Source organism: Perca flavescens, chromosome 12, assembly GCF_004354835.1.
Source record: "Perca flavescens isolate YP-PL-M2 chromosome 12, PFLA_1.0, whole genome shotgun sequence".
Taxonomy (NCBI): Eukaryota; Metazoa; Chordata; class Actinopteri; order Perciformes; family Percidae; genus Perca; species Perca flavescens.
The window spans coordinates 7,873,957-7,885,309 of record NC_041342.1 but is presented as its reverse complement, the minus strand read 5'-3'; the positions used below and the strand labels follow the sequence as shown (position 1 = coordinate 7,885,309).

At 43.6% G+C, this 11,353-nt stretch overlaps 1 protein-coding gene across 1 annotated transcript; it reads left to right on the top strand.

The window, feature by feature from the left end:
- The first annotated feature begins 4,973 nt into the window (after window positions 1-4,973).
- LOC114565212 (uncharacterized) lies at window positions 4,974-6,707 on the top strand. Its single transcript, XM_028593116.1, has 5 exons — window positions 4,974-5,117; window positions 5,343-5,446; window positions 5,665-5,809; window positions 6,166-6,283; window positions 6,511-6,707. The coding sequence occupies exons 1-5, from the start codon at window positions 4,980-4,982 to the stop codon at window positions 6,705-6,707; spliced, it is 702 nt and encodes a 233-aa protein (XP_028448917.1). The 5' UTR covers window positions 4,974-4,979.
- Window positions 6,708-11,353: the final 4,646 nt, after the last annotated feature.

Below are 11,353 nucleotides of genomic sequence, written 5' to 3'. Positions count from 1 at the left end.
CAATATTACCGCTACTCCAGGTATCATCAAAAAAAAAATCCATCCATCCATCCATCTTCGTCCGCTTATCCGTGTCGGGTCGCGGGGGGAGCAGCTCCAGCAGGGGACCCCAAACTTCCCTTTCCCGAGCAACATTAACCAGCTCCGACTGGGGGATCCCGAGGCGTTCCCAGGCCAGGTTGGAGATATAATCCCTCCACCTAGTCCTGGGTCTTCCCCGAGGCCTCCTCCCAGCTGGACGTGCCTGGAACACCTCCCTAGGGAGGCGCCCAGGCGGCATCCTTACCAGATGCCCGAACCACCTCAACTGGCTCCTTTCGACGCAAAGGAGCAGCGGCTCTACTCCGAGCTCCTCACGGATGACTGAGCTTCTCACCCTATCTCTAAGGGAGACGCCAGCCACCCTCCTGAGGAAACCCATTTCAGCCGCTTGTACCCTGGATCTCGTTCTTTCGGTCATGACCCAGCCTTCATGACCATAGGTGAGGGTAGGAACGAAAACTGACCGGTAGATCGAGAGCTTTGCCTTCTGGCTAAGCTCTCTTTTCGTCACAACGGTGCGATAGATTGAATGCAATACCGCACCCGCTGCGCCGATTCTCCGACCAATCTCCCCTCCATTGTCCCCTCACTCGCGAACAAAACCCCAAGGTACTTGAACTCCTTCACTTGGGGTAAGGACTCATTCCCTACCTGGAGAAGGCATTCCATCGGTTTCCTGCTGAGAACCATGGCCTCAGATTTGGAGGTGCTGATCCTCATCCCAACCGCTTCACACTCGGTTGCGAACCGATCCAGTGAGTGCTGAAGGTCACAGGCCGATGATGCCATCAGGACCACATCATCTGCAAAGAGCAGCGATGAGATCCCCAGCCCACCAAACTGCAACCCCTCCCCACCCCGACTACGCCTCGATATCCTGTCCATAAATATTACAAACAGGATTGGTGACAAAGCGCAGCCCTGGCGGAGGCCAACCCTCACCTGAAACGAGTCCGACTTACTACCGAGAACCCGGACACAGCTCTCACTTTGGTCATACAGATTGGATGGCCCTGAGAAGAGACCCCCTCACCCCATACTCCCGCAGCACCTCCCACAGTATCTCCCGGGGGACCCGGTCATACGCCTTCTCCAAATCCACAAAACACATGTAGACCGGTTGGGCATACTCCCAGGCTCCCTCCAGGATCCTTGCGAGAGTGAAGAGCTGGTCTGTTGTTCCACGACCAGGACGGAATCCGCATTGTTCCTCCTCAACCCAAGGTTCGACTATCGGCCGAACCCTCCTTTCCAGCACCTTGGAGTAGACTTTACCAGGGAGGCTGAGAAGTGTGATACCCCTATAATTGGCACACACCCTCTGGTCCCCCTTTTTAAAAAGGGGAACCACCACCCCAGTCTGCCACTCCTTTGGCACCGTCCCAGACTTCCACGCAATGTTGAAGAGGCGTGTCAACCAGGACAGCCCCTCCACACCCAGAGCCTTGAGCATTTCTGGACGGATCTCATCAATCCCGGGGCTTTGCCACTGTGTAGTTGTTTGACTACATCAGTGACTTCCGCCTGGGAAATCGACGACAATCCCCCATTATCCTCCAGCTCTGCCTCTAACATAGAGGGCGTATTAGTCGGATTCAGGAGTTCCTCAAAGTGCTCCTTCCACCGCCCTATTACCTCCTCAGTTGAGGTCAACAGTGTCCCATCCTTACTGTACACAGCTTGGATGGTTCCCCCTTCCCCCTCCTGAGGTGGCGAACAGTTTTCCAGAAGCACTTTGGTGCCGACCGAAAGTCCTTCTCCATGTCTTCTCCAAACTTCTCCCACACCCGCTGCTTTGCCTCTTTCACGGCAGAGGCTGCAGCCCCTTCGGGCCCTTCGGTGCCCTGCAACTGCCCTCCGAGTCCTCCGGGATAACATATCCCGGAAAGACTCCTTCTTCAGTCGGACGGCTTCCCTGACCACCGGTGTCCACCACGGTGTTCGTGGGTTACCGCCCCTTGAGGCACCTAAGACCCTAAGACCACAGCTCCTCGCCGCAGCTTCAGCAATGGAAACTTTGAACATTGTCCACTCGGGTTCAATGCCCCCAGCCTCCACAGGGAATGCACTTAAAAGCTCCGCCCGGAGGTGTGAGTTGAAAGTCCGTTGGACAGGGGCCTCCTCCAGACGTTCCCAATTTACCCGCACTACACGTTTGGGCTTACCAGGTCTGTCCAGAGTCTTCCCCACCCCTGACCCATCTCACCACCAGATGGTGATCGGTTGACAGCTCTGCCCCTCTCTTCACCCGAGTGTCAAAACATACGGCCTCAGATCAGATGACACGATTATGAAATCGATCATTGACCTTCGGCCTAGGGTGCTCTGGTACCAGGTACACTTATGAGCATCCCTATGTTCGAACATGGTGTTCGTTATAGACAATCCATGACTAGCACAGAAGTCCAACAACAAACAACCACTCTGGTTTAGATCAGGGAGGCCGTTCCTCCCAATCACGCCTCCAGGTGTCTCCATCATTGCCCACGTGTGCGTTGAAGTCCCCAGCAGAACAATGGAGTCCCCCCACTGGAGCCCCATGCAGGACTCCAGTCAAGGTCTCCAAGAAGGCCGAATACTCCGAACTCCTGTTTGGTGCATATGCACAAACAACAGTCAGAGTTTTCCCCCCCACAACCCGCAGGCGTAGGGAGGCGACCCTCTCGTCCACCGGGGTAAACTCCAACACAGCGGCGCTCAGCCGGGGCTTGTGAGTATCCCCACACCCGCCCGGCGCCTCACACCCTGGGCAACTCCGGAGAAGAAAAGAGTCCAACCCCTATCCAGGAGTATGGTTCCAGAACCAAGACTGTGCGTAGAGGTAAGCCCCACCAGATCTAACGGTAGCGCTCCACCTCCCGCACCAGTTCCGGCTCCTTCCCCACAGAGAGGTGACGTTCCACGCCCCCAGAGCCAGCGTCTGCCGCCCGGGTCTGGTCCGTCGAGGCCCCTGACCTTCACTGCCACCCATGTGGCATCGCACCCGACCCCAACGGTTCCTCCCACAGGTGGTGGGCCCATGGGCTGGAGAGATGGGAGCCACGTAGCTTGTTCGGGCTGTGCCGGCCGGGCTCCGTGGCAAACCCGCCACCAGGCGCTCGCCCGACGAGCCCGCCCGTCTGGGCCTGGCTCCAGGCGGGGCCCCGGGCTTCCTCCGGGCAGGGTCACTCCATCTCTGCCTAGCTTTTTCATTGGGGTTTTTGAACCATTCTTTGTCTGGCCCCTCACCTGAGACCACTTTGCCTTGGGAGACCCTACCAGGAGCACAAAGCTCCAGACAACACAGCCCTCAGGTTCACAGAGACACACAAACCTCTCCACCACGATAAGGTGATGGTTCACGGAGAAGCAAAAAAAAAAAAAAAAAAAAAAATGCATAGCTTATATCTACCTATATTCATGTCATTGAAAAAAACAAGTTATTTATTTATTTAGCTTGAAATATTTTACAAAATGCATGCATAATTTGAAGAAATCAGATGCACTAAAGACTTTTTAACCATTTCTATGATGTACTCCAAATAATATACAATATATCTAGATTGAATTTTAGCTCTAGTAGTAGCAACGTCAAATCAATAATCAAATAAATTGTCTGTAAAAGGAATATCCTGTTCCATACCCAGCCATACTGTTTTTTGTACTTAAGTGTGGGTCAAAGCATCTTTTACTTGTCATAGACTTTAGCGTTGAATGAAAGATTGGAGTAACATTCTACAACACAACTTTTCTTTTCCCCTTCTTTAGTCTTGATGATGTTATCCGGGCAATTGGGGATGCTGTAACCAAGGATGACAAAACATTTGACATCATAGTGTCACGACAAAACATGTTGGAGAGGGGCCTTGTGCAGTGGCAGCGGCAAAAAAAAGCATCTCCTACTAACCAGCTTCAAGTTAACTTTTTAGGAGAAGCTGGTGTTGACACTGGGGCTCTCCGTAAAGAGTTTCTGACAGGTATGTGTAGGATAAAAAAATAAGAAAATATCATCAGAATTATATGAAATGTTGTATAGTCATATAAAAGTTCTTCTCTAAATGATGTAGTTATCTTAACTGTCTTGTGCATTATCCCAGGAAATTAAATGTAATTCATAATTTCAATAATGTTTAAGGGATGGTGGCGGGCATTGAAGAACGGTTCTTTGAGAAGGGCACACATGGCCATAGACCTAAATACTCAATGTCTGATTTGGACAAAGGTCATTTCAGGTATGTGCTTAATGCTACATTTCAGTGTATGGTTTCTGTATTGGGTTAATCTGTGCAACCATTGACTAGTAATAATATACCTTAACCTGCAGTTCCCCACTTGGGGCAACAGAAACGAGCTGTTAACAGAATTTTGCCATTTCACCTTTTACAGTAAGTTGAAATGGCAAACAGCAGCAAACTGTTAAATATTTCCACACTCAGCATTTACAGAGCAACATTATCATTCCTTTGGAGTCTTGTTTTTTATGTTTACCTGATGAATGTCAGGCCAAATTTCTCACTTTTAGCTATTTTTGGTCTCCACCAACTCCTGTGAGAAATATGTCTCTTTCGCTGCTCCACTATGTTCACCAGCTAGTGTACAGTTGTGTCTGTCTGCTGTTTGCTGATGAGCATTTTGTGTACAGTGGGTTTTTAGAGCTTTTTCCTTTAACAACTACCTGCTGCAGCCAAAAACAATGCTATCAGAGCGATGAGAGTAAACCAAAACTGAAAACCAATACACTGATCTGCACGAGATAACAATGCTCTATAGTGCTGTGGGTAATTACAGAGTCGGGTGTTTTATCTCTGTGTATTTAACTAAGAACAACAAAATACAATATTAAATCATCACTGTTCTGATAAAATCGTTATTGTGATTAGCCAGTTACTTCAATTTAAAAACCAAATTGTGCCTTTATCTTTTTTTTTTTTTTTTTTTTTAAGTCTGTTGGAGAAATAATGGCTGCCAGCTTGGCCCAAGGAGGACCAGCTCCAAATTTTATGATGCTCTGGTGCTACAAGTTCCTCTGCACTGGGTCCCTGGACTTGCACAAAAATGATGTGGGAGATGAGGAGTATAAGGATCTTTTATCAAGAGTAAGATTATAAACACTTAGTTGATGGCCTAACCTTAAATACTCCAATAAAGGCACAATTACTGAATAACTGAATTGAGTATTCCTAACTTTAGCCTTTTTCGACATAATAAAGCAAAGACTAATAAGCAAATGCCCCTCACACAACTCTCAGATCAGTCACGTTACTAATATCACTTTATGTGAATCTTGTCAATACATAAGGTGTTGTCTGTTTTAATTTCAGGTAGATGAGGCCACAGAGATAACAATTGATGGACTCTCAGAGGAGATCCTCCACTGTGGGTACACAGGACTAATCACCTTAGGGAAAAAGGACAAAATAATCCGGTATGCAGTAGGTGATGGTTACTAATGTACAAAAACCATAAAAGCTACAACTCCACACTTAACATCATCCCCTGACAACATGATGAAGTTATATTTGTTGATTTTAACATTAAATTCTCCATCAAAGTTAAATTTTTTTGTGATTAATCTGGTTTATTTTTGTTTTAAATGGTATGTTGTTTGTGTTTTTGTGTGCATGCTGTTTATTCCAAAAACAGTGCTATTGTCCTGCATGCAAACCTCAGGCTGCTCCCGATTCTGCAGCAGATAAGGGATGGCTTGAAGCTCTATGGCTTGGGTAATATCATGGCCAAATACCCTGATATCTGTCAGCCGTTGTTTGTACCAGGGGTAGAAATGACAGTGAGTACACCATGCATACAATTTAAATATTATTTTGTTGCATCGTGACATTGTTTTTTGTTGAGTTTAAATGGTCATCTCTGCATACAGTTAGGTAGTCCCATGAAGTGTAAATGCTTACACATCTTAGGTGCCTCATGTATGATGGACAAATGCCAAGGGAGCTCGGTAATAATGTACAGTATCTCAGAGTTTAACAGTTACTGTAAGGTCCAAAGTAATGGATCTGATTTACTCACTGATCCATTATAAATATTTAGTCCAGATATGGCAATGCTTTTATATTACATCCTTAATGTATGTATATATACTGTAAATTGGATTGTGCTAATTGGTCATCTGCTTTCATTTTACAGGCTGATGTCATTGTCTCTGTGTGCCAAGCAGAATTCAGTGAGAAAGGATCAAACAAGGAACAGATGGAGATGACTTTAATGAATCATCTGCAGGATTTTCTCCAGGAACTGGAGCAAAGTAAAATAATCTGTTCTGTAACTTAAATGTAACCATCTTTTCTTGGTCATAAAATAAAATCAGTAACATACTATGTTCCAAAACTTATTACACATTTACAATATCTCTTCCTTATTTTTTAAAAACATATAATCTACAAACATTGATTTATTTTTTTGTCTTTTTGTAATCTATAATAAAAAAACAATTAAAATGTTACATCATCTCTTAATGGCCTCTAATTTCAGACAAAACCGAATCAGGGATGGAGACAGTTGCACCTCTGTCATTGTCTCCAAAAACATTTCTTCAGTGGGTAACCGGGCAAGGCTATGTTCCTGTCCTGCAGGAAGAGAAGAGACGTTTTAAGGTTAACGTCAAGTTCAACCACCACTGCCAGTTGCCAACACAGGATATGCTATCCATCTGTGGCAGCTTGCAGTAGCACTATCACCTTTCCTGTTCAACATATGAAATCTTATGAAGATTTCAAAGAAGTCCTGGTGGAGGCATTCCGTCTGGGACAAGAATTTTTGATGGTGTAAATAATTAAGTTCATGCAACTGGTTTGGTAGCAGTCTATATCCACAACGTTCCACTTCTCGGATTGTTCTGTGCTGCCAGAAATTACGCCGGACGTCTGTCACCTTCCTCTTTCTTTGTGTTGACATTCTAACCTCCGGTGGATTTGTGAGGACTATGGTTAACTGCTCCTCAGATCTCTGCAGGGTAAATCCAGACAGCTAGCTAGACTATCTGTCCAATCTGAGTTTTCTGTTGCACGACTAAAACAACTTTTAAATGTTAACATGTTCCACCAAAACTAGTTCCCTACCACCTCCCACAACGATTGTTATTGGTTTAGAGAAATGCCAATAAACCAGAGCCTGTGTTTCTCCCATCCTGGAATGCTGTGGGGACTAGCCAGACCTTCCTTCACACCGCTGTGGAAGAAGGTCTGGCAATGCGAGACTAGTTGGTAGTGACAGTAAATGTATTGATTTGTGATTGAGTCAATGTGATGATTTTCATTAAATGTCATTTTCAACGCTGTTGCCAGGGAACAACATCTGTTTTAAATAAAAATATGTTTTGTTATATTGTAAAAACTTTTGACTTTTTGTTTTAATATGTCTACATGTATATGGAACAGCAATTGGTGATCAAACTTACCAGCAAGACAGTTGATTACTGAAACATTTGAAGACAACGACAATAAACGTCTCGACCATGGGAGTCTGATGGTCCTGTAGGGTCTACAGCAGCGTACAGGTCTGTCATCTCTTGCTCATTTAGGGGCATGGGAAATTCTGGAACTACAATCCCAGATTCTGTCAGGGACTCATCCTGGTAAAGGGCACTCTCCCAGTCTATGTCAAGTTCTTGCAGATCCTAGGACACAAATAACAAATTAAATTATAAATTTACAGTGCAATAGTCAAGAATGTTCTGCTTCAATTACTGTATGTTCAACAGAGATAACTGCAGAGGTAAGAGTAAATGTGCACCTCAACATTCTCAGTTTCATCCGTGCTGTTTTGCAGCAGGCCAAGCTGCCACAACTGCTGAGGGGTCATGTTTCCCTCCGTGCGAAGTGGGAGATGGTTCCAGCCCTCAGTGAAGGTGTGAAGGTCTCTGCGGAGACGTGGTAGGAAAACAAAATGCACCAAAAAGATGTGAAGTGTGTTTGAGATATCCAGTAGTCCCTCTTCTTCGAGACTATGCAGGACATCATAATATGTGCAAGTAACTGCAGTCCACACGTCACGCCAGAGACGTTCGATTCTGTAACGGAAAAATGGTAGTTGTTAAAACGAACAGTATGTCACCTTTTGAGTTAGAGACAATATAACGGCCACTAAGATGCATCATAATAGTCACACATTCCCTTTAAGAGGATAATAAATGCAAAATTGTTGATTAATAGAATATACAACTGCAAAAAATACACAGAAAAAGTATTGAGTGAATGCTGACTCAAGGTTATTGTTATCTTGTTAAACATTTGATTACATTAAGGTTACCTCTGGTTGTGGACACTTTTTCCAGAAATAAAACTTGCCCGGTCAGTTCCAAAAATATAAGCACCCCTTAAATATAGGACATTTTTAGCCTTGTATTAAACCTGTGTGCAATTTCATAGTGTTATATGCCAGTTAATATGTGGGAAATAATCTAAAAATCAATGTGATAATACATTATTTTAATCTGAATACCTTTCTGGAGAAGCCGTCAATGCCCCCAAAGATGACTATGTTATACCTGTTCAGGACAAAGTAGAATTAAGTGTATGCATTTTACAGATGCTATATCTTTTTTACAACTACATTTGAAAACAAGTTACCTTATGAGTTTGTTGTTGGTATCCACATGCACAAGGGAAAGGGGTCCCCTTACAGAGTAGCTTCTTCTGACAACACAGCCTACCTGTGTTAAACGAGCAAAAATCCCAGCTGCATCTACTCTGTGCATTGCTGCCTTCATTCTGCTCCACTGTACCCTGTGGCCTAATGACCTTAGTCTTCCCATGACAAACCTGTAGCCACTATGTGGCATCTGAGCTTTGATTTCAGACACTAAAGTGTCAAGCTCCTGGTCTGACATTGTACTGTACGAACCTGACACAGAAATTCCAAATTCCGCCATTCGACGGTATACTGTCACGTTACTGACTCCCAGCAGTTTTGCTATGCATGGTATGGGCAGCTGGGTGTCTATCAAGTCCTGTAACTTGTCCTGTTCAATGATGAATTTGGGTTGCCCCCTTGCCCCTTGCACTGTCTGTACATCAACATGTGTATGAAATTAATATAATCAAGGTCTAAGTCAGGATGGCTGACCACGTATTGCATCTTGTTTTGCAACCTCTCCAAGATGTGACGTCTAAGCAGGTTCTGTAGGAAAATACATTTCATGTTACACAATTTATCTTAAAAAGAATCATTGTGGATTTCTCTAAAGAAAATGTAGTGAGGTCAACATGCAATCTTTAATAAAAAATGACTAGAAGCTATTTTCATGTATGAAATTGTCAATACCACTTTCTGATATGGCAGGTGGAGGTGTTTAAAAACATTAATCAATGGCTTAATTAATGGTATGAAAATAATGAATAAGCATTAGGTTGCCAGGTTGTAAAAAAAAAATTCTATAACATGATAAGTCATTAATAAAGGATATCATGCTTTACATTGTCTGATAAGTCATTATGTCTGCATTTATTACTAAGTCATTAATAAAGGGTTAGAGTTTCACATTTTATAACTGATCATGTCTGCAGTTTTTCATTAAATAAACTAATAAAAGTCTGCAGTTAGACATGTTAATAAATTGGATTTTTCAGATATGGCAAAAAGTGGGGAAAAAGTGGAGCATATCCTGTCCTCCATTGCAGGCAACGAAAGTCTTGTGAAAGCCTATCGCTACATTTGTAGCTATATACAGTCTATGATTGCTAAGCAGTTAGGCTACTTAAGCCGTAGGGACAATAACGTTAATAAGTTACATTGCAACATCGTGTGTGTCAACAGAGCTCAACAGTGACCGAGTTTTAAGAACCAAGCCAGCCAGCTACGACAAACGTCGAGCATAACACATTTGATTCAGCGCAAAAAAAAAACATTTTGAAAACGGCAAAAAAAGGGAAAGGTACAACAACAGACAGTGTACAGAAACTATCAGAGACTTTAACGGTAGAAGCTTGCTATTGCCGTTTGCGGTTTCGATAAACATTTCTAAGGATTCTAACCGTAGAGACGGAACGGACTATTTTCCTTAGCAGAAATAATACTATCGTTTTTAAGTTAATAAAATCCCTTTTAAATCAGTGATTTGTGACAAATTATTAATGTATTTGATAAGTTGCCGTGTAATAAGCTGTACCACAAATGACTATCAATTCAAGGAAGTAATAAAGCACCATTAAAATAACATAAACTTACATGACGATCCATGGTGGCCGGCCGGCAATCTGTTAAAGACTCCCGCTCGCTCCTGTCCTCCTGATTGTCATGATCGAAGGTGACGTCGTTTTGCGTTCTCCATGGCTCTCACCAACTAAGCCGGTGTTTTGTTGGACTTCATTAATGTCTTTCCTGTCATATGCTTTTATGTACATTTACTTATGTAGCTAGCTGTCAAAGTGGAGTATTACAAGTGTATTTGTATAACTCTAATGCTTGCTGATTTAAAAAAAAGAGAATAATATATATATGGCCTTTTTATTTCAAAACTCGTAATAAAGCAAAGGAAGTACATATATAAAAAAAAGTCTGGAAGGCAGGAGTAGAGGTGCCGTGGAGACAGTACCCGCCCAAGGGATGTTCTAAAGTAAAACAAACGCACCCTCAACTGGGCAGGGATCATTTCATTGGTCAACACTACAGCTGGCATTCTATTGGTTGCTGAATTTTGATAGGGTTGTCACACAAACAATCCGAGAGCGCAGGAAAAATCCGAGAGGAGAAGATTTGCAAGCGCGCAGTATCAGCCTGAGTGCAAGGAGAAATATCTGAGCACAAGCAGAGCAAATCCAAGCGCGAGCACAAACTTTGAGCACAAGCAGAGCAATTCCAAGTGCGAGCACAAACTTTGAGCACAAGCAGAGCAAATCCAAGCACGAGCACAAACTTAAATTTATGCTTTTTCCTTGGAAAAGCATTAGTTACCCTCCTGTTAAGTCTAAATTAACAGTAACCGGGTACGCTATTAAACCAGATATTTCTTTCGTCATCAGTTTCTGGGCAAAACAATCCATCTAGGTATTGAAATCCGGGCATGCTTTGTTTGGAGCCATTTCCCTTTGATAGGTTTTCACCAATAACTTTATAATTTGAACACTTTGACGCAGAACTGTTGCTGGCCCCAGCAGCTCTAAGTTGGTCTGCTGTCTGTGCATATATCTCCTCATCACAATGCATTTTTAGTTGTTACTTGCTTGTTGCTAGAGTCTACTAGGTGCTTAAAGAGGAACTAGTTACAGTAACTGTTCTGCAAATTAAACTTAAGTAATAACTAGCCCCTATACCAACCACCTGTCCTGTGTGCTCAAAAAGAACGGAGCAGTTTACTGAGTCGATAGATGCATAGTAA

Coding starts and splice junctions, on each gene's coding strand:
- LOC114565212 (XM_028593116.1), top strand. CDS start 4,980: ATGGCTGCCAGCTTGGCCCAAGGAGGACCAGCTCCAAATTTTATGATG. Junction 5,447..5,664: donor AAAAAGGACAAAATAATCCG/GTATGCAGTAGG, acceptor TTCCAAAAACAG/TGCTATTGTCCTGCATGCAA. Junction 5,810..6,165: donor TACCAGGGGTAGAAATGACA/GTGAGTACACCA, acceptor TTCATTTTACAG/GCTGATGTCATTGTCTCTGT.